Consider the following 23,451-nt stretch of genomic DNA (forward strand, 5'->3'; position numbering starts at 1 on the left):
AGTAGGGGTCCAGGGGCCCACGGGGGTTCCTGAGTAGGGCAGGACTGATGGGGTGGGCCTCTTCCTGGCGCCTCCTTACCAGGCTCCAGCACCTGGTTCTCAGCTCCTAGGAGTGGGGCAGGGACAGGGAGGACAGAGACCCAGTATCCCCCACCCATCAGGCCATGAATCACTGAGGGAAGAGGGCATTACCCAAGGGATACTGGGTAGCCAAAGCAGGCTCCTGGACGCTAAGCGCTCACCTCTCCAGGCAGTGCCCATTTGCTGCCTGCAGGAACTTCCTTCTTCTTCATGGCCTTCAATATTCAGAAATGGAGTGACCTCAAACCCTGGTTCCCTGGGCTTCCATTTAATGGCCTTGTTGTTGATAAGTGAAGTCCAACTCAGGGACCCCATGGACAGCAGCACACCAGGTTCCTCTGTCCTTCACTATCTCCCAGAGTTTGCTCAAACTCATGTCCATAGAGTCGGTGATGCCATCTAGCCATGTCATCCTCTGTTGCCCCCGTTCTTGTCTTGCCCTTCATCTTTCCCAGCATCGTGGTCTTTTCCAATGAGTCAGCTCTTCGAATCAGGTGGTCAAAGTATTGGAGCTTCAGCTTCCACATCAGTCCTTCCAATGAATATGCAGGGTTGATTTCCTTTAGGATTGACTGTTTTGATCTCCTTGCTGTCCAAGGGACTCTCAAGAATCTTCTCCAGCACGGCAATTTGAAAGTATCAGTTCTTCAGTGCTCAGCCAACTCTCATATCTACACATGAGTACTGAAAAACTGTAACTTTGACTATATGGACCTTTGTCAGCAAAGTGCTGGTTTCCTCTAAATCACCTCATCTCACCTTGATTCCTCGCTGGACACACAGATGTCTTCCTTTCTGAGTCTGGGCCTTTGATCTCCCGGCAGGATCCATCCCCCTGGTCTCTGACCTTCCAATCCCACCCATCCCTCAGCGTGTACCTAGAATTCCCTTCCCAAGGTCGATAACCCCCTGGCTGTCTCAGTATTCTCAGGAGAGTCCTGATATGATGTAAACAGATTCTCAACAACAGGAATCTATTAAATGCTGAAATAAATTTCACAGTCACTATGCATTGGTCAGACTTTTCAAATAATTACATTTTCAAATTTAAAAAAAAAAATCCTCTGCCAGACCATGTGTCCTCATGATTTAGAAAATGTGGTCACTTCATCCCAGAGGACTTCTGTGGTCACTCGGGTTCCATGACTCTTTCCCTAATTGGACTGTTGGCTCCCCCAGGGCAGAGAATATGCCTGAATAAATATGTGAGAATTCCAAGGCTTTTGAAGTTGTGGTGGGAGAAAAATCCAGAAGTTTGGAGAAAATGGAAATAGAACCAACAAATTTTTTTTGCAGTCTTCACAAATACAAAATCACTCTTCAGTGTATCAGAAAAATTTACTATCACAATTTGGCCTAGGCTTCAGATTAGCACAAGTCAGTATGATAGAATATAGTTGAAAGAATAGTGGGATGGATAGAAAATTGCCTTTTAGTTTGGTCTGTCAGGTTTTAATGGGGTGAATTTGGACCTAACTTCTCTGGATATGCAGTTTCCCCAGGCTGGACTTGAATTTAAGGTTAGTAAATATACCTGCCCCGTCTATTAATACTTTACAAGATGATCATGGTAGAGATCAAACTGAAATGGAATTAAGGGTGTGATTTTTTTTCTTATAATATTTTGTTGTTGTTCAGGAAATAATCCTCAATAATCTTTCTAATGATAGGTTTTATTACTTACAAGCTTCAAGGTACTGACCAAACATTTTAGACAGTTTATGAATAGGAGGGAAAGGGATCAGAAAGAACAGTGTCACCAAATGTGACCCCTGGGCAAGTAACCTAGCATGACCTGTAGAGTGAATCAGACTTCAGAAGAATTCCGACCTCCCAAATACACATGCCATCATCCCAATCACTCTGACCATCAGTCTCCTCCTCAGTAAAGTATGATTAATAATAGTAATAACATGTACGGAATACTTTCTGTGGGCTCTGTATTATTTCAAGCATGTTGCATTAAGTCATTTAATCCTCTCAACAACCCCGTGAGAGAAGAACAATTAACATCTCCATTTTATGGGTAAGCAAACTGAAGCACAAAGTTAAGAAATTTGCCTACGGGTGCTCAGGTAGTACGTGGTGGAGCCCAGGATGGATCCCAAGCGCTGACTCCAGAGCCTGTGCTCTTGTCCGTGCCGGATGGCTCCTTCCCCGTGGGGTTATTTTGAAGATTACATGAAATGAAGCAGGGATTTCCCTGGCGGTCCAGTGCTTAGGACTCAGTGCTTTCACTGCCATGGCTTGGGTTGGGAACCAAGATCCCTCAAGCCACACAATGCAGCCCCCCCACCAAAAAAAAGAAAAGGGAAAAAAGGAAAAGAAATAAAGCACATTAAGCACTCAATGTGGCTTGGCACACAGGTGGTAAAATTAAGGCATTAAGAGTGGCAATGTCTGTAGGTCTATAGCCCGGTTCCTGGCACAACGAGTGCTCTAGAAGCTGTTTCCCTTCCCCACTGACATTACGGTAAACCAGAGAAAGGTTCCGCAGTGTAGGTAGACACAGAATATGCTCATTTATGTGTGTCATTTTTGTATGCTTCAGATAAGAAGTTGGAGCAAGGGATTCCTTCAGAACCTGTTCAATCCTCCTTTGCTACATTGCTCTACTCTCGTTTTTCTGTTTCTCTTAGGCTTCTTTTTTATTGTTTTTATGATCTTCTAAATAAAAATTCAAGTTTCTCTGGGCTAGGAAAGCTTGAGCTTATGTCACAGAAAGAGGAATTGGCTTTAAAAAAAAGAGAGAGAGAGAGAAAGCGAAGTTGGCTTGAAATGTCTCAAGGCTCAGACTTTGGGATACACACGTAAAACTTGAGGACAGTTGCGATGTCCTCCTTGGGCCAGATCTCCCTGGTCCATCCTGGGTTGGGCACCCAGTTCACCCCCACCCCCAACACATCTGCCTACACACATGCTCCCATGATCTGAAATCCTCACACTGTTCATACAATTACTACTTCACCACCCCAGACCACATGTGCATCTGCTGAGCCGCTACACCCACACAGACTACACACAAGTGTTTGCGTGTCCCTTATACATACAGCTACCTGTAACCCCCAAATATTCAGGGGAGGCATACACACAGCTGTAGATACCCCCTCCATTCACAGTGTCCCTCATGTCATCAGGCTGTGTTTAGAATGATCCTTGATTTTGCTTTCTGTATTTCACCCTTCTGATTTTCTTATCATCCTGACTGCAGACTTAATTTAAAGATGGTCTTAGCTCCACCTTGGATAGCAGTACAGTCCCATGGTTACCCCAAATTTATTCAGTACTTTTTCCTAAACGTGACCGTGAAGTTGCTCTGGCTAATCCTTATAAAAGGCACTTCAGTGCCCATTTGCTTGCCCCATAAGCAGATTCAGAGCTGGGTGACTATGATGTGTCAATGAGGATCATCAGTTTTAACAAATGTACTGTTGAGGGGGGTGTAGATAATGGGCAAGCCTTGTGGGGAGGGGACATGTGGGAAACCTCTGCCTTCTTCTCAGTTTTGCTATGAACCGAAAAATGCTCTTAAAAAAGATTTGTTTCCTTAAAATCAGTATGTGCATGCATGCTTGCTAAGTTGCTCCTATTGTGTCCCACTCTGCAACCCCATGGACTGTAGCCCACCAGACTCCTCCATCCATGGGGATTCTCCAGGCAAGACTACTGGAGTGGATTGCCATGCCCTTCTCCAAGGGATCTTCCTGACCCTGAGATCCAACCTAGTTCTCTTTTGTCTCCTGCATTGGCAGGCAGGTTCTTTACCACTAGACCACCTGGGAATCCCTTCTACTGGATAAAAGGAAGAAAGAGTTTACACTGGGGACGCACCAGTGGTTAAGAGTCTGCCTTCCAATGCAGAGGGTGTGCGTTCGATCCCTGATCAGGGAACTAATAACTCACATGCCACAGGGTACAGCCAAAATTCTTTAAAATTTTTAAAAGAGAGAGAGAGAGATTACACAGGTTGGAGGCACCGAGACAGTACGAGGTGTTAAAGAGAGATGGGAACTTTATTGAGAGTTTCTCCCTGATGAACTCAGAACAGAAAGAGCATTGGAAAGATTCCGCTTTGGAGAGAAACAGCAACTGTTCAGGCACAAACATTCACAGATACTCCTCCTAGGGGATTCCTGACTCCCCACCCAGTTCCCCACGATCCCCACCCCCACCCAAAGAGTCAGAATTCTGCTTGAAATCCACCTCCACAGAGCAGGGCACCAAATAGTGCTCAAAGCCCCGGCTGGCAGACAAGCCTGCGGGAAGTTAGAGAGAAGGGAAGTCAAGGGGTGAACAGCGGAACAGAAGGAGTAAGAAAAGGAAGCTGAATGGAGAAAAGAAAAAGGGGGAAAGATCACTGATGATGTCACACGCACCCCCAGAAATATAAATACCGTATGAATGTGTTCATCTCACTCCAGCTGCTGCTCCCAAAGCAGTGCTGACCTCGGCAGCTACGACGATGCCCAGTTCTGCATTTTTTCTTCCCCTTCTGCACTGAGAAAACAGACATGCCCAAAGTAGCCGAGGGGGCGAAGGGGCATTAAGGAGCAAGGTGGGAGGGCAGCCCCTTGAGAGCGTAAAGGATGGAGATGAGGCCAGGGCTGGTTCTGAACGAGAAGGAAGCAGCTCCCCGGGTGCTGGTCACCAGGTTCCTCGGCTGTCCCTGCAGACTTGTCTTCTCTGGTTGACTGTCCTTAGAAACATGTCCTGGAGGTGGTGGGGCCTCTGGTCTTCTTGTGGGAGGTTCTAGATCCTCCAAAGGAGCCAGAAGAAGCAGCCTCTGAGGCAGCACATGCCAGACTGCTGACAATTCCAAGAAACTCAAGGAATTCCAGACTGCAGATCTCTGTGTGAGCCTAACGTGGCCACCAGCGTGCCCGTTTGCTTCCTCTGCCTGACCCTCAGGCCACTTCGCCCTCTGCCTTTGTCTTGGCTTTTCCTTGGGTCTGGGGGACGCTCTGGTGCAGGCAGGGCCTCTTGGGGAAGTCCCCCAAGACAGCTCCCTCCCAGGACAGGCAGAAGGAGGCCCCAGGTTAGGGGGAAGGGGCAGCCAGGCCAGGTCCCCTAGACTTAGACTCATCACCAACCCGTCTTCCATCAAAAGGCTTGTCCCCTCCATGCCCCGTCCCTCTGTCCGCTCCTGCCCTCTGAGGGGGCGCATCCCCTCCATGCCCCGTCCCTCCGTCCGCTCCTGCCCTCTGAGGGGGCGCGCCAGGCAGGCAGGCAGGACTCTCACCGCTTGCTCCCCCTCTGTGCCCTCAGGCATTTGTCATCTCCCTAATCTCTCTTGGACAATGTAACACACACACATTCACACTCATTGGTACTGGAAGGCCAGGCACCCCTGCTATGCGCTCGGTGGGCATCAGCATCAAGTTCAGGTGGGAAACTGACAGACAGGCCTGGGTTGCCAGTGGCACCGAGTGGCTGGTGCTGCTTCTGACTCCCCAGAAATTACTCCGAGTTTTGAGTGTTGACGCATCAGGGAATGGAGAAGCGAAAGGAAAAGCTGTGTGATGAAAACCAGGAAGGAACGACTCCTGTGCCGAGTGTCTCCACGGAGAAGCTGTGGCAACAGCAGGAGCAAGCTCTCCACTGTCCCCTCTGAAACCCAAAGCCTTTGGGGTCTGAGTTTTCCAAGACATGCAATAGACAAAGACACACTGCAAACCAATTAACCCTCTGAGCCCTGCCGGGACTCTCACTGAAGTCACTTCCAACAAGGAAATGACTGGAACACATGGAACAGTCACCCTCCTCCTGGGGCCGAGAAAGGGACCGAGCTTCCGGCTGGCTTAGAAGGTGCCAGAGAACTGGCCTGGGGAGCGCTTGTTCTCTCTCAGCATCCTGGTATTCCAAACCGTTCCCTGCCCCTTGCAGAAACAGGGGAGAGGGCCCGGGGGGTAGGCTCAACACCCAGGTTGATTCAGACCCAAGAGATTGTCTCCTTTGAAGCCAACCCAAGCTCAGGAGGCAGATGAGGGCTGGGGACAGACAGAAGACTGTGTGGGAGGTAGCTGTGTGCACGGAGCAGACAGCCCTGCAGAACTCAAGTCTTCTCTAGCCTCTCAGCTGATCGGGGAAAAAGGAACTTCAGCTGCTTTTAGCCTGTGTGACGCTCATTAATTCAGTTTACACTAGAGTTTAGCTGCTCTCTGTCCCCTCCCGCCGCCCCACTGCAGAGAGGGGACCCAGGAAAAGCAGGTGTGGCCTGACATGCCTCAGTCAGGCCCCTACTTGAAGCAACAAGACAAGCAGGCCCTAATTCACAGTTTCCACTCCCCCCCTCGACCCACCCCTTCCCCCACCACTGGCCTCAATTAACTCCCGTCTCCAATGCACAATGGTTCCTGCCAGTGTGGCTCAAAGGGTTAATAAACCAGGACTTCTCAGACAGTCAGGACACAAGCTCATTCACCAACGACGACGGGAGCTCGAGAATGGCAACGTGGCCACCTAGGGTTTCTTATAACGGTTCTTTGGGGTCTCGCCACACCCTGTCTTGTCACAGTTGAGAGCACCTGGGTTCTTCCCCAGCCCAAGGCTGCCCAGGAGGCTGGGGAGCTCCTGGGTGATGGCCCGCTCGATCTTATCCAGAAAACAGCCTCCCATGTAGGAGCACTGCTGGGAGAGGAGCTTGAAACTGGAGATGGGGTTGATCCCAAAGAAGTCCTTGTAGGCCTCGCGGTGGGGAAGGTCAAACTTGCTGACGTTGGTCTTGGCCAGGATGGTCTTGAAGATGTAGAATTTATCAGGGTCTTCCACGATGTCCTTAAAGACCAGCTCCCCATCACTGAAGAAGGTCATCTTTTCCTTGTACGTCTGCAGGTAGCGGTCTACCAGGAGGGCGTGAATGCGGACCCGGATGGCGTGCTGGCGGATGAAGGCGATCTTGTTCTCCAGCCTGTTCTCAATCACCTGGTTCAGGTCCTCCAGGAGGGAGATCTCTTCCCTGAGAAACAGGTCCCGGTGGGTGTCGGGCTTGTAGTCGTAGGGCCAGAAGGAGCTGACGTACACCCGCGGAGGCTCTGTGACATTGATGAGCGGGGCCAGGCTCCAGAACAGGGCCCCGTAGACCCTCATGAGCATCTGCGTGGCCAGGTTGTCGGCCTTGTTCAGGATGATCCTTATCTGGGACTCACGCCCCTTCAGCTGGCGGAAGAGCATCTCCAGCTCCAGACCCACGTCCAGCTTGGTGGGGTCAAAGACGACAAAGATGAGGTCCGCTCTGTCGATGAACCACTGGCACACGTCGTTGAAGGGGTAGCCTTGGGGAGAGGGAGCGAGATGTCAGGCTGGGCAGACCCCACACACCCCCAGGCCCCCTGCCCCTCCTTTCGGAACCAGACCATTCTGTGGCTCTGAAGGGACTAAGAACGTCAGGGGTTTTCTGGGTTTCTGAAGACTTTTAAAGAATTCATTACACATCCCCTGCTCCTTGTCAACCCTCAGTCAAGAATGGCCTGGGGAAATGTCCTGGCGGTCCAGTGGTTAGGACTCCACACTTTCACTGCTGAGGCCTCAGGTTCAATCCCTGGTTGGGGAACTAAGATCCTGCAAGCTGCGTGGTACAGCCAAAACAAACAAACAAACAAAAAAAAAAAACGGTCTGATCCTTGTTTTAATCCACAGTGGAATTCAAGGCTCCAGGAAAACAAAACATTTCTGCCAAATGGAGATTTTCCCACTGCTTGAAAAGATCTGGTGCAGTGGCAAAGATGTTAAAGGAACTAAGTCAGGGAATTAGAAGAAATAAAAGAGAGGGGGCATCACTCAGGGGAAATAAATGTGGACCTACCATCGAGACTTGGACTAGAATTTGGGCTCTGTCACTGACCAACTGAAAATTATATGCTTCTAAGCCTTACCATTTTAGTTGAAAAATGACAAGAAGAACAATACCACCTAAGGTGATATAAAGATTACAATGTTGCTAGAAACACAGGAAAGCACTGAACTAAAACTGCCATCCAGTCACAGGGTAGGTGCTCAATACATCCTAACTCCTTTAATTTATTTCCAAAATAGGAAGAGTAGGGATACCTGTCTTGAAATGTTTCTACAATGATCAACCAATAACACATGGAAATTATCCAGTGCGTTAGAAGAGTGCAATAAAGGTTAGTTTATTACTATAATTATTAGCAACAATATTATTATTAGCTATAAAACAGGATCTGGTTATAACAAAATGAGAGTTATAACCATAAACTGAGATCCACCATCTGTTCATATATTCTGACAAATGCCCCATTATGACTCATCTCTGCAGATGGTGCTGCATCACAGTGACATTCAGTGGCACTCCCCTGCCACCCGAAGGCAAGCGGAGCTTTGGAAAGTCTGAGACAGGATTGTGTTGAAGCAGGTCTGGCAAAGCAGATATTGGGACCAGGACGAGTTGAAGGTCAAGTTTAACCCAGACTCAGGCTAGCCAGAGGTCAAATGCACCTGGACAGGGAGTCAATCAGTCCAGGCCCTTGATCACCTGGACAGCGTGTGCATCTCAAAGACACAGCAGGGACCTGGAGGAGCTCCTGGCAAGAAGGCCAGCCCTCCCCCTGGGAAGATGCTGACGGCCTCCAAACCAGACCATTCCTCAGGGAAGTAAAAGGATGAGGTACTCACACCTAGGAGGCTCCACAGTGATGACAAAGAAAGGGCTGGAGGCAAAGAATGCACCCCAGAGTCTTGGACAATACTGGTCTCCTCTGGTCTGCCTACCATCCTCTGCCTCAAACAGTTTCCTAAGACAGAGCTCATGCTGTTCAGAAATGAGTGTTGAAATACCTCTTTCTTGCTGCTTGCGGTTCTCAATGATGCCTGGTGTATCCACAAATGTGACCCGCTCCAGAAGTTTGTGGGGAACCTCAATGCCGATCAGCTTCTCCAGGAAATTCTGGCCAAACTTCTCGAGGGGTGAGAAGGACCGGGCGCTGTCAGCAGCCATGACAATACCCTCGATGGTCTTCAGCTTGGGCCCGTGCATGAGGACCGTGAACTCCGAGGTGGTGGGCTCGGCACCTGCACACATGGGTTAGAAAGAACACAGTCATCTCACATCACAATACAAAAGGAGGCACAGGAGAGATTACTGGGAGTGGAGGGTGGAGGAATGGAAGTTAGTGTTTATTTATTTTTATTTTTTGGCCATGGTGCCTGGCTTTCAGGATCTTAGTTCCCCAGCAGGAAAAGTGCCGAGTCTTAACCACTTGACCACCAGGGAATTCCCTCTCCTGCACTTTCTGTCTCTATGAATTTGATGACTCTAGGGACCTCATATAAGTGAAATCATATGATATTTGTCATTTTATATCTAGCTTATTTCACTTAGCATAATGTCTTCAAGATTCAGCCATGTTGTGGCATGTATCAGAAACTAATTCCTTTTCAAGGCTGAGTAATATTCCCTTGTGAAGATGGAATGAACACATGTCTTTTATCCATCATCAATTGATGGACATGCGGGTTGTTTCTACCTCTCAGCCATAGCAAATAATGCTGCTGTGAATACGGGTATAACTGCTGGTTTCTTGCACATAATTTTCATTACTATATTGAAGATGTGTATGAATATTTTCATTTTTCTTTTTTAATCTGTCAGATCCAATTTTTTAAATTGAAGTATAAATGATTTACGATATCATGTTAGATTCAGGTATACAACAGTGTGGTTCAATATTTTCGTACATTAAGAAATGATCTCTACAGTAAGTCCAGTTACCATCTGTCACCATCCACAGTTACTAGTATTGTTTTCTATATACCCTGTGCCATACACTGGGCTTCTCTGATAGCTCAGTTGGTAAAGAATCTGCCTGCAATGCAGGAGATCCCGGTTCAATTCCTGGGTTGGGAAGATCCGCTGGAGAGGGAATAGGCTACCCACTCCGGTGTTCTTGGGCTTCCCTGGGTCAGCTGGTAAAGAATTTGTCTGCAATGAGGGAGACCTGGGTTCAATTCCTGGGTTGGGAAGATCCCCTGGAGAAGGGAGGGGCTACCCACTGCATTATTCTGGCCTGGAGAATTCCATGGACTGTTTAGTGCTCGGACACAACTGAGTGACTTTCACTTTCATTTATGCCATGCATTTGTTGCTGTTCAGTCACTAAGTCATGTCCAACTCTGCAACCCCACGGACTGTAGCTGACCAGGATCCTCTGTCCATGGGGTTCTCCAGGCAAGAAAACTGGAGTGGCTTGCGGTTCTTTCTCCAAAGGCTTTTTCTAGACCAGGGATCTAACCTGAATCTCCTGCATTGGCAAGCAGATTCTTTCCCACTGAGCCACCAGGGAAACCCTATATTAATGCTATACCATAATTTAAAAAAATAAAATTTCCTGTGTAGTCAAATATCCTTTTAACTTACTTTTGATTTTACATATATATATATATATATATATATATATATATATATATATATCTTTTTAAACAAACGTAACCCCTTTAAATCTTTGCATATTGAATCATAGATCTCTCATTGATCTCCAAGTTTTTCCCCATGGCATTACAGCTTAAGTTTAGTGGGTACAGGATCTCTTTCCTGGTACTTTGTGCCATATACCACAGCCCCTAAGTGTTTCATTTTTTTCACAGTGCTTTTTACATGTGACATTGAAATGCCAACAGGCACACAAGAAAGTCACACTGTTACCTGTATAGAGCTGGTAGCGAGTGTTTTCCAAGCCAAGGAGGTAGTTGATCATGGTGGATTTGCCAACACTCCACGGTCCCAGGAACAAGACCATCGGCTTGGACGTGATCTCCCCATCTGTGGGCAGCAGGGACAAGACATGGAGATGAACTCAAAGCTCCTCACTGTGGAGGGCCAGGGTTCTTCACGTTGTGCCCCAGAGAGTCGATCAGGAGCTGTGGGTTTCTACCCTGGACCACAGAGCTTGGTATGGTCTGGAGCATGTCTTGTTCTGTGTTAGTGTGATGACCCAGTTAGCACCCACTAGAAGATAGCATTTGGACTGTGGCACACCAGCATTTGGACCACGCACAGATGCACAGCACACCAGCCCCTGAGAGGGAGGGATCCACTGAGGTCAACAAACAGTGACTCAGAGCTCACGCTGGGGGAGACCTCCAGGCTCAGATCTGGGAGCACAGCATTCATAAGAGGGGCAGGAGAGAGCAGCCACCGAGGAAAGGCTAAAACGCTGCTACCTGGATTGGTTACAGAAAAACAGTCATGGAAGAGGTTTATACACTCTGGGATGGTCTGGACCCGGGTGCTGCCTGCCCCCTGCCTCCCTCTGCTTAGCTGCACCTCCCAACACCCCTCCTCAGGCTCAGCCTAAGCCGGCCAACAGGGCCAGTCCCAAATGTCAGCCTCCAAAGTCCAAGACACATTTGCCAGCGTCCAAGACCAAGCACTGACTCGGCAATTGTTGGGTTCTTGTCTCATGTTGGGGAGAACACCCTGCCTGGGGCTCTCCAGTGCAGGTCCCTGAGTAGAAAAAAAACAGAATTTTCCAGTGCTTTCAAAACCCAGGGATGGGGAGGGGACAGTGAGAGGCTTTCCACATGGGAGATTCACAATCTCCTGTTGCAGACTTCCAGCCCTTAGGGCACATAGGGTCGACCAAGCACAGCTTTTTTTTTTTTGTCCCTGCAGCAAGGCATGTGGGATATTAGTTTCCAGATCAGGGCTCAAACCTGCACCTGCTGCATTGGAATCATGGAGTCTTAACCACTGGACCACCAGGCAAGTCCCCAGCCCTATACAGCTTAGTACCTAAAATTCACCAGCCATCTTAGCCCCACTGAGCCTGGCAGGCAAGGCCTCAACACAGGATGCATTGTGGTGGGTTTTTTTTTTTCTTTCTCTCTTTCAGTTATTTTTTAAATTTTTAATTGATTTCATTTCATGATTCAAAAATCAGAAGTATAAAAAGGTATACAGAGAAAAGTCTCCCCTCCATGTCCTCAAGCTGCTTAGGCTATGTGTCCTTTCAGATATTTGAATGCATGTGTGAGACCACATCTGGTATTCCCATCTCTTTAAGAATTTCCCAAAGTTCGTTGTGAGATCAAACCAGTCAGTCCTAAAGGAAATCAATGATGAATATTCATTGGAAGAACTGATGTTGAAGCTGAAGCTCCCTCCAGTACTCTGGCCACATGATGCCAAGAGCTGACTCATTGGAAAAGACCCTGATGCTGGGAAAGACTGAGGGCAGGAGGAGAAGGGACAGGTGAGGACGAGATGGTTGGGTGGCATCACCAACTCAGTGGACACAAGTCTGAGCAAATTCTGGGAGATGGTTAAGAACAAGGAAGCCTGGCATGCAGCAGTACATAGAGTCAAAAAGAGTCAGACATGATTTAATGACTGAAGAACAACCCCTGGCTGGGGAGCAGGAAGGAACAGGAGGGTGGGGGTGGGGTGGCAGGAATCCCCAGTCACAGCCACAGAGATCCTAGAAGGAGCGTCTTTTTCCCCAGCCCAGGCCTCACCAAGGGGAACCTGGCCTTCCAGCTCCCCTGCGAGACCACCTCGCCAGTTTTCCCAGCTGCTGTTCCTGATCCCTGCAGTAGGGGGCGGCACTGGAACACGCAAGAGGCTACAGGTGTGGCACCCAGGAGGGAGGTCACAGGAGGATGACCCTGGGCTCAGAGGAGCCCGGACCCTGGCAAGAGAAGAGGGCAGAGGAGGGGCGCCTGGATGGATAGATCGGGCCCCGGGGACACCCTCTCTGCAGAGTGCCATGCCCATGGGCCACCTGCCTGCTGTCTCTGGCCTACACATTCTGAGAAGCCTGCAAGGGAATGGTGAAACAAGGAGGAGACAAAAAGTTACTGCTCCTAATTCCAGCCACGCGGCCTGGGCAGCCCAGCATCTCTCTGAGCCTCTGGTCCGCCTTCTGTAAAGCAGGAATGAGGGAGGCCATACAACACCCCCTCCCTGCACAGCCATCAGAGCATCACAGGAGACATGCAGAAACAGCCAACTAACACAGGAAGGGACGTGCAATTTCGCTCCCCGTTCAAACACGAATTAGATTCCCATCTCAGGCTGGGTCATATTGGGAGACTGAAATTGGCAGATATACACTATTGAAGTGTGCGTGTGTGCATGCAGGCACAGTTCCTCAGTCCTGTCCAACTCTTTGTGACCCCATGGATTGTAGCCCACCAGGCTCCTCTGTCCAAGGAATTCTCCAAGCAAGAATACTGGAATGGGCTACCATCTTCTCCTCTAGGGGATCTTTCTGACCCAGGAATCAAACCCATGTCTCCGGCATCCCCTACATAGGCAGGCGGATTCTTTACCACTGCGCCACCTGGGAAGCCTATAACTATGTTAAAATAGATAACTAATGAGAACCTATTGTATAGTATAGAGACCTCTAGTCAGTGCTCTGTGGTGACCTAAATGGGAAGGAAATCCAAAAAAGAGGGAATCTATGTATATGTATAGCCAATTCACTTTGCTGTACAGTAGAAATTAACACAGCATTGTAAAGCAATTATATTCCAATAAAACATTTTTAATTATTTTTTTTAAAAGGTGATCAAAGGTGAAAGAGGAATTTTTCTGCTGCCCCTTTAAAAAACCACAACTAGAACAATAATAGCAATTAGATGTCATTGTCAACAGGTTTCCAAGACAAGTGACACTTTAATTAAAATGGCCTTGCTGTGAGGCAACAAGAACTGTATCGCGTTGCTGTGGTACACAGAGGACAACCTAAGGTAGCTGGGCGACAACTATCAAAATGCTGAATTCCAGCATTTAAAAAAATATATATCCTACAAATAAACTTGTGTGAAATATGGAACAACTACAGTAGTGTCTGTAACACTAAAAAGGGAACGAGGCAAACGCCCAGCGGTTCATCAACAGGGTACGCTATCTAAGGCGGTGGGTTCACAAAGAACAGAAAGAGCAATTGTGTGCTGTGATCCCATCTTTGTCAAACAAAGGAAAAGACACCCTTGAGCATGGAAGCAGAGTGCTGTCTGGAAGCCCTGATGAGAAACCTTAGCCATGTGCATCTCTGAGAGTGGAGTGAGAGAGCCTGGAAATCAAGACAGGTTTTTTTTTTTTCAACTTATACTATTTTGCACAGAAATTTTTTCGGTTGCTGGGAAAGGCTGGCCCTTGACACTGAGGTCTCCGCCCCTCCCTGCCTCAAGGGCTCAGGGGAGAGACGTGGCCGGTACCTGTGATCTCGTGCTGCCGAAGCTCGTTGTATTTGTAAGACTGCTCCAGGGGCTTGATGGACGAGTGGTAGATCTTTCGAAGCCGCTGCAGCACCACTGGGGGCAGAGAAGGGTGAAGGGTTAAGGGTCAGGCAGGGGCTTTGCAGCTGTGGCACTGTCTAGAAGGCATTCCCCCTACACACACCCCTGAAAGTCACCACAGCATTTTTGTTTTTTAACTTAGCCCTCTGGTCCTTCCCCTTAACAGTTCACAGCACCACCTTGGCCTGCAGCTACCTCGAGGTACTGGAAACTCCACCTCCTTCTCTCTGCCCCCTAGTGCTACCTGCCTTAGGATCAGAGGCAAGCAGACATGGCCACCCCAGCCCTGCACCCTTCACCGCATCCCTGGTGCCCCTGGGAGGATTCAGACATCCAAGTGTCTTCTTGGGAAGAATGTGGCTCCAGGGAGAAGGGGCTCGTGGGGTGAGGTGCAGGGAGGGACCAACTCGGAGCCGCGAGGGTCAGGCTCTCCAGCTGCCCGTCAGCAGCCCATCTCCTGCTGTTGCCAGAGCAGACCCTAGCCTCACCCTGAGCTCTCACTGGCTCATCGATTAGGAGACAGAAAGCCCTGCTGACAGCCTTGGGTTATTATGAAGGTGAAATGGAATACCGGACACGAAAGGGCTTTATAAACTGTAAAAATTGAAGCCAGTGTGATGAACAACCTCCCCCCGGCCACGACTCGGATGCTGGCACCGTCAAAATGACCCTGATGCTGGGAAAGATTGAGGGCAGGAGGAGAAGCGGGTGACAGAGGGTGAGGTGGTTGGATGGCATCCCCGACTCAATCAACACGAGCTTGAGCAAACTCTGGGAGACAGTGAGGGACAGGGGACCCTGGAGTGCTGCAGTCCATGCGGTGCCCAAGAGTGGAACACGATTGAGCAATTGAACAACGACAACCATCCCCAGGTCGCAGCTCTGCCATTTGCTTCCCCAACCAGTCCCTCTGTTCAGATCGCCTTTCCTCCTTCCCGCCAACCCATAGCCCTCCAGCTTGGACCTGCTCACACAGCCTCCTCCACAAAGAGAAGCGCTCTCCTCCCTTCAACTCCAGGGCACTCCTCCTCCCCTGAGGTGTCTGCCGGCCTCAGCTACAGACTCAGGGCTCTGCCTGGCCACTGGCCCCGGAGCTCTCCCAGCCCTACCCGGCCCCACCCAGCCCCTGCCTCTGGTTACCAGAGAAGTCATCAGCTGGCTTGTCCTCATTCAGCATCAGAGTTTTCTCGATGTGGGAGCGGTCCCTCAGCGGGGCTTCCTCACTCACATCCTCCGCCTCTTCTGGAGAAAGAAGCAGAGATGGGGGGTTAGGGCAGAGCGGAGTCATTGGCTCTGGGGCTCCCTCCAGTCAGGCAAGCTGGGGAGTGGGCAGGGTGGGGCAGGATCTCAAGCAAGTGCTGATCGGAGCTGGTCCAGGTTCAACTGCACGGAGCTCTGTCTCTAGGAAGGACTTTGAAAATCCAAACTCAACACCTGTGAAGCTCCACGATCCATTCTAGGGGTTCAGCAAATGTTGACTGAGCACATACTATACACGCGCCAAGCACGGAGCCTTGCACTGTGAATGTCGTGGTGCCCCAAACCGACCCAGCTCTGCCCACGTGGAGTTTTCCACGGTCTGCGGGGAGAGGGGGAGAAGTAACCTGGAAAGCAATACAATTACAGGCATCGATGTGGCTTCGGGAGGAGAGTCCGGAAGCTGGGAGGGCCTAAGACATGTGCCTATGACATCTCAGGTGGGGAAGTTGGAAAATTTCCTGAGGGTTGCCTGTGAGCTGAGATCCAGGACAGGAGAAGGAGAGGTTTATAGGAGACTGCCTTTCAGGTTCTAGGTGGACCACTGGCTTGGTCAAGTGAGCATTTCATCAGGAAGAGCTGCTACAGGCAGTCTTGGGGAGCGGAGGGGGAGTAGGGAGGGGGGGAGGGAGTGAGGGTACACTGTTGCTTCTGACCCAGCCAGAGGTGCCCGTGACCACCTGAGGCTCCCAGGGAGGGGTGCCCCAGGCCTCTTAACATCACAGCCATTTTTTTTTTAATCCTTGGCTAATTGCACAAAGAATTTTAGGTGATGGAAGGAGCATGGACCTGGCCTGTGGGAACAAGGGGAGACCAGTTCCAGGAGGGATGGGAGCAGAGAATAATCAATGTGTCTCAACAGGGTGAACCTTTCTGCGATCAGACCCAGATCTGGGAGGCCAGGGGAAGGGTCCCCCATTGCAAGTCCCCGACCAGTGGGGAAATGAAGTTCTTGGAAGGAAACCTGCATTGGAAACTGAAGATTGAGTCCAGCGCCTCCATCCTACAAGCCAATTCTGGGTCCAGGTCAGTGTACTCAGTGGATGAGGCCATGGCCAGTGCTGGACACACCTCTAACGCTGCCCAATACCTTAGGTCCTGCCCACTTCCATCCCCCCACCCTGTCCCCTGGCCCTGAGTGGCTGCTCCAGCCACTCATCTGCGGGACAGACATCTGCTGGATGTTAGTGTCTCAGCCAGCCCAGTGTTTAAGGATCCTGACATGACCTAGTCTTCAAAGGGAGGCCCCGGGAGCTAGCCGACCAGCACGGTCCCCCAATGCCCCTCACACCCACCAGCCTGCCTCCCGGCCTCAAATTCTGCCCGTGTCCCTTGTCCTTTGGGTTTAGACACTGGTCTGTTTAGGCACTGGTCTGTGTTAAAGGAGGGACTCTAACGGATAAGTTTCTGATGGCCTAACTCAGATGTAACCAGGTTCCTCTGGGCCCTCCAGGGTGCAGGCTCTCAGTGGGTCTCTCTGAAGTGGGGATAAGTGAGGTAAGGAACAGCCTGGAGGCACCCAGAGGGACAGGAACCCCCATGGGGCCTCTGCCCTACAACCCCCCGCGGTTGGCTAGAGGCTCTCCCGCCCGCCCTGCAGGTCCCTGACTTCCTCTGCATTCAAAACCTCCGGGAAGACTGCAGCCACCAGAATGCCCGAAGCAGCCCCCTCCGACGAGGTGCCTGCCGGGCGGGGGTGGGGGTGGGCAGCCCTGGGACGCTCCCCTACCATGTGGCCCTTCCTCCTTGGGCTCCTGCGCGTCAGCACCCTCGGGCGATTCCTCCGGGGACCCCTCCTCCCCAAGGCTCGCGCTTCCCGCTGCCGCGTGGGGTCCTTCCCCAGCTTCTTTCTCGTCTTCCTCCTCCTCCGAGGCGCCCCCGGATTCTTCCGAACTAGCCGCGTCGCCGCTGTCCTCTTCGTCGCCGCTCTCCTCTTCGGATTCTTCACCCCCCTCTTCTTCAGAGGAGGCCTCGTCCGGGTGCTCCGCGGGCATCCCCTCCTCCGGGCGGTGCTCCCGGGAGCCCCCCTCCTCTTCTCGCGCGGCAGCGTCTTCCGCCGCCGCGGCCGAGATGGAGTTGGGTTCCGCCTGGTCCTCCGTCCTCTGCGCGGCTTCTGCGTCCACATCCGCAGCTCCATCAGGCACTTTTGGCTCCTGACCCGGCCCTGGGCTGCCCTCCCCTCCTGTCTCGACCTCCTGGCTGGGAGAGTCCCCTGCGTTCTCAGGCTCCGGGGACCCCGCCGCTGCTTCCCCTAGCGCCTCCGCAGCTTCTTCGGGGACCTCGCCGCTCCCAGCCGGTCCCTCCGCCTCCTGTCCTGGGCCCTCTCCGGAGCTGAGTTCCCGCGCCCCTTCCTCCTCCCAGGGCTCACCCTCCCCTCCTGGGGGAAGGGCGCTCGCTGCTCCCGGCGGGCCCGCATCTTCCGCCCCGGGCCCCGCAGGTTCCCCGGGAGCAGCAGACTCGGAGGCCGAGGCGTTGGAGAGGCTGGCTTCGGGATCGGGATCGGAGCCCAGGCCGTCGGCAGCTGTTTTCTCCGAGCTCCCATCCTCCCCGCCTTCTGGGGGGTGAAGGAGCGGGTGCGTCTCTCCTGGGGCCGCCTCTGCCCGAAGCGCCCTTTCTTTCTCCTCTAGACTTGCGTCTCCGGCAGAGAAATGATTCTCCAACAAATTGCCAACATCTTCCGTGCCACCCGAAGAGGAAACTTGCAGTTCTAGATGATCAGAACACGAGGGGTCAGTGTCAAGGGGTTGGCACGCGCTGTGCTTCTCACAACTCTAAAAACTCAGCCTGTCTCGCAGAGGCAGAGCTGTGCGGACCTGCGGGGACGGTGGGGCTCCTCCCTCCCTCGTCTTCGGAACCGCCCCGAGAGGCCGGCAGAGCGGGCGTGCCCCCTCCTGACCCGAGCCTGGGCTCTGAGCGAGCAGCTGACCCGCCCCAGCCCCGCCCCGGCATCCCGGGGGGATGGAAGCTGGGCGTCGCCCTTCCAGTCCTTCCTCAACCGCGCGCGCGGGCACGTGCAGCCTGGCTCGCCCGGCAGATCTTTCCAAGACAGGGCCGATGGGAACTGCCACCCCTGGTCAGTTCCTAGAGTCATTAAGCAGCACGCTTTTTATACTGCTATCGGCAAAGGAGTGAAAACAGGTGCATGCGGGGGCACAGCACTCTGAGGATTACTTATGGCTCTCAACCTTATTAAGTCACACATCCAACTCTGTCCTCTTAAGGACAAGCATCTGCTGGCCTCTCTACCTTAGATTAGAGGGGACGTGTGGCAGGAGGAGATACCCACGGGGGCAGGCCTGGGCTTCCCGATGGCCTTCCCCTTCTAAGGGCCGAGGGCTGAAAGGGGAGAGCCAGGGGCACTGGGAGGGCAAAGCAGAAGGCAGGTAGGGGCCCAGAATGTGCCAGGAGCCTCTGTCAAGGGATGAGTGTGATGCATTTGGACAGTGGGGTCAGAAGAGAGGGTGGGGTCTAGTCTTTCCGAGCCTTCCCCGCTCAGGTGGGGACATGTTTAAGGAGGAGCCCTGCAGAGCGGGTGATTGCAGGCACATGGGGATGAGGGCAAAGTGGGGGCCCTGCCTCAGGGTCGCTGAGACGCTCCTGGGTCTCTGTGGCTTCACAGGACTCTTTCTGAGGAAGAAGCATCCTGCCTCAGTGCTGGCCCAGCTCTGCCTCCCACAAAGAAAAGCCACTTCTTGGGAGTACCCACCCCCTTGTTCCCTGAAAGCTGGGGAAGCCTCTTAAGGGCCAGGCACAAATATTTTCTCATTAATCCCCACAGACATAATCTGCTATCAAATTCAGAAGGATGGGAAGTTTGGGTGCCTTTCGTTATAAAGGAGCCCGTATGTTGATGTAACACTCCCCCCACTCATGTTTGTGACCCCATTCACCTCCCTTATTACTATCAGCCAGATTCCAGAGCTGAAGGTCTAGAGAGAGTGTTTGATTTGCCCAAAACACCAGGTGGCTAGTGGGCAAGTGGAACCTAGAACTGCCCACTCCTCGTCCAGGCCTTCCATGCCATGCTGTGTTGAGGGGAGCATATGGGAGCCCCTTCCGACTGGTACCTCTGCCCTCCCTGGATGCACCTGCTCTGGCTCCTGGATTGCAGGCTGGGACCCTGCCTGACCCACCCCACTCCCCCAAGAAAGTGCTGTGAAGAGGTCCATGGGGAGATTTGGGTACATTCAGAATTCCTGGTAGTTGGGGAGCTAACTCATTAAAATTTTCTTTCATCGCCACCTGAATACCTGTAAGTCCTCATTCCTCTCCCTGAATCTCTATCTGCCCTTCCCCCAACCTCTGGGGAAATAAAAATCTATGGTAGGAATTTGGTTTAACCCAAGAGATTGACATGGAGAAGGCAATGGCAACCCATTCCAGCACTCTTGCCTGGAGGATCCCATGGACAGAGGAGCCTGGTGGGCTGCAGTCCATGGGGTCTCAAAGAGTCAGACACGACTGAATGACTTCACTTTCACTTTTCACTTTCATGCAGTGGAGAAGCAAATGGCAACCCACTCCAGTGTTCTTGCCTGGAGAATCCTAGGGATGGGGGAGCCTGGTGGGCCGCCGTCTATGGGGTTGCAGTCTCGGACACGACTGAAGCGACTTAGCAGCAAGAGATTGACAGGCCTTTGAGCAGCAAGGTAGATATATAGATATCATATGAGATACATTTGGACAATTATTCAGTGTGCCAGGCAGTGCTTGAGCACTGGATGTATAAAACATGAACTTGATCTTACTCTATTTGCTTTCTTCTGTGCTTTCTTCTTCTCATCCCCATTTTACAGATGAGAGGACTGGAATCAGAGGCACTGAATGTCTTGCCCCCAACATCACACAGCTAGCAACCAGCTGAGGCCATTTAACTTCAGAACTGCAAAGGAGATTGTCTGATCCTGCAGCGGGGTTCTCCCCCGCCCCTACCCCACCCCGCACCCCTCCCAACCCTCCTCAGCCTGTGGTCCAGGCACCTGCAGCATCAGCATCACCTGGGAGAATCAGTAGAGACGCCAACTCTCAGGCCCCAGCCCAGAACCACTGACTCTGGATCTGCATTTGAACCACTCACTGGCTGCACATTACAGTTCAAGAAGCACTAGTCAACCTGAGCCTATAAAACTGCCTCTAAACCAGTGGTTCTCACCACTGTCTGTACGTGGAAACACCTGGTTCTTGATCCCACTCCTCTCCTCCTCCTTGAAGGTTCTCATTGAATTAATTAGCCCAGGGTGTAGCCCCAGCATCAGGACTGTAACCCCCTCCAAAAAATTAGCGGGGGGGAGGGTGATTCTACTTAGGGGCTTTCCTGATAACTCAGTTGGTAAAGAATCTGCCTGCAATGCAGGAGACGCTGGTTCAATTTCTGGGTCGGGAAGATTGGCTAGAGAATGGATAGGCTACCCACTCCAGTATTCTTGGGCTTCCCCTGTGGCTCAGCTGGTAAAGAATCTGCCTGCAATGTGGGAGACCTGAGTTTGATCCCTGGGTTGGAAAGATCCTCTGGAGAAGGGAAATGCTACCCAGCCAAATAACCCTGACCCCAAGGCTTCTGCTCCTGGCCTCTCTCCACTCATGTGCCCACTGGAGGCTTCCAAATTAGATGGGTCACCAGGGCTTGGCAAATGACCTTGGAAGAGCAGTGATCAGAACTTCTCCTCTGGGGAGTCCAGCCCCTTTCAACAGGCCCTGTCACCCTCTACTGTTAATGCTGTTGATGCTGGTGGTGATGATAGTGAAGATGGTGATGCTGGTGGTGATGTTGATAATGGTGATGGTGATGGTCAAAGTGATGGTGATGATGGTGATGATGATGGTGGTACTGAGGATGATAATATTGACTGTTGTCATTCAGTTGCTAAGTCGTGCCTGACTCTTTGAGACCCCATGGACTCATGCCAGGCTTCCCTGTCCTTCACTGTCTCCCTGAGTTTGCTCAAATTCATGTCCATTGAGTCGGTGATGGCATCCAACCATCTCATCCTCTGTCGTCCCCTTCTCCTCCTGCCCTCAATCTTTCCCAGCATCAGGTTCTTTTCCAGTGAGTCTGCTCTTCTCATCAAGTGGACAAAGTAAGGGTGACAGTGATAGTGATGGTGATGTGATAGTGTTGATGGTGGTGATGACAGCAGGCTGAACGGACTCTGGGTCTGACTACCTGCAGCATTTCTGCTAGTCTCAGAACACCCTCTGGCCCAGTGGAGGTGGGAGGGCTGCATCATCTGAAGGGAGATAAGGACCCCAGACTCTGGGGATACACATGACCTTCGCACTGCTGTGTCTTTCCACACCTGGGCCCTAGACAGGAACTCAGGTGTGTGCTTGTGTGTTTACTTATTTATATTCATACTCTTCTCTGGCTTTTATGACTTAGTGCCAAGCTTCTCCTGCCCTTCCAGTGACAAAGAGCGAGGGTGATGACTTCATGCCCCATGATCTTCCTTCCCAGGCTAAAAATAACTTCTCTGAAAGTCTCTCAATGAAACAAGCTGTGCCATTGGGTCCCCAGAGCTCAAAGCCCAGGAAGCAGCTGTGCCATTGGGTCCAATCTCTCCTCCTGGAAGCAGCTCAGAGGCTTAAAGAGCCTCTGGTTAAACTTAGTTCAATTCTGTGACATCAAACCAGGGTGGTCTTACCACCCACCCTGACTTCCTTAACTTCTTGCGGAAGCCTCCCAGCGGCCCCGGAGGAGGGGTGGGGTGCACAGAGGACCCAGGACACCCTGACCAGGTTGAGAGCCTGGTAAGATGGGTGTCAGTACTGCACTGTGCGTGCTGCTGCCAAGGCAGCCGCCCAGGCCCCAGGCAAGCCTGGCGCTAAGCCAGCGTATGCAAATAGCAAGCCCCCGGCTCAACCCTGGCCATCAAGGAAGGCCCCTGAGCCTGACAGGTGCCCCGGGGCAGAGCACAGCATAAACTGGCTCCGTTTTCTCTCCTGACACCCTCTCTGTCATCAGCCTTTCTCTGCGGGGGTCAGCTTCTCAGCTGCTCCCCGCTTCCTCCATAGCCTCAGTGGGGGCCCCAGGCTCAGTTCCTCTCTCCACCCTCCACTGCCAAACACCAGATTTTTTTCCAGCTCCTAACTGTTCCCAAATGCTTTCACAGGGACTCAGATTACTGTGGAGTTGCCCACAGTAATTATTGGGGCCTTGGTGAGTCCATTACAGAGGAGGAAGCTCTGGCCGGGGAGCTTTAGAGACTTGCTCAAGGTGAGGGGTAGGGTTGGGACAGAGCCCGAGGTCATGGCCCTCAGTCTAGAGTTCTTTCTGCTCCCAAAGACCATGTCCCATGAGGTGCTAGGGTTCCATGGAAGGGTCTAGGGGGTGAAGGGAGATGAAGGAGCCAGGGTTCAGCCACCCCCTTGCTACTTCCTGCCAGCCAGCTCTCCTTGGGTCTGTCTGCCCTACTATTCTGCCTCCGCTGCCTTTTCCCTGAGAATTCCTCCTCTTGCTCATTTCCTCCAATAGCCCAAGAAGCCTCCCAACAGCATCTTTTCACTTTGCTGATCAACATGCGCCCGGCAGAGAGCTAGAGGCCATCTGACCTTCAAGCTGAATTTCACACTTCCCCTCAAATAACTCTGTGTTATTCTCCACCCCCCAGTGGTCCTCTGAAGCAGGGAAAGCAAGGATTATTAACTGATTATTCACTTCTCTGGAAAGGAGGAAGCAGACACAGGAAAGTCCAGTGTGGGCTTGACAGGCCATCCAGGGATGGGCTAGCATTCTCACCAAGAAACAACGCCCAGGATCTCTTGCCTGTGGCAAGTGGTATCCAAGCCCTGCAGGGCTTTCCTGACAAAGATGCCCTGTGTCCAGGGTTGGGTCAATGTGAATCTGGGTGTTTCACA

At 51.6% G+C, this 23,451-nt stretch overlaps 1 protein-coding gene across 2 annotated transcripts in view; it reads right to left on the reverse strand.

Moving 5' to 3' along the window:
- The window catches only part of SRL (sarcalumenin), a 36,899-nt gene continuing 17,519 nt past the window's right edge, over window positions 4,072-23,451 (reverse strand). Inside the window, exons 2-7 of one of the 2 annotated variants that reach the window (XM_018040968.1) lie at window positions 17,327-18,304; window positions 15,481-15,582; window positions 14,260-14,355; window positions 10,739-10,855; window positions 8,875-9,108; window positions 4,072-7,352 (exon numbers count right to left, since the gene is read on the reverse strand). In XM_018040968.1, the coding sequence (XP_017896457.1) occupies window positions 6,541-7,352; window positions 8,875-9,108; window positions 10,739-10,855; window positions 14,260-14,355; window positions 15,481-15,582; window positions 17,327-18,304 (2,339 nt within the window). In that variant the 3' untranslated portion in view covers window positions 4,072-6,540. The remainder of the gene's footprint in view (window positions 7,353-8,874; window positions 9,109-10,738; window positions 10,856-14,259; window positions 14,356-15,480; window positions 15,583-17,326; window positions 18,305-23,451) is intronic. The other variant, XM_018040969.1, reaches the window with a different exon arrangement.

This window comes from Capra hircus, chromosome 25 (genome assembly GCF_001704415.2).
Source record: "Capra hircus breed San Clemente chromosome 25, ASM170441v1, whole genome shotgun sequence".
NCBI lineage: Eukaryota > Metazoa > Chordata > Mammalia > Artiodactyla > Bovidae > Capra > Capra hircus.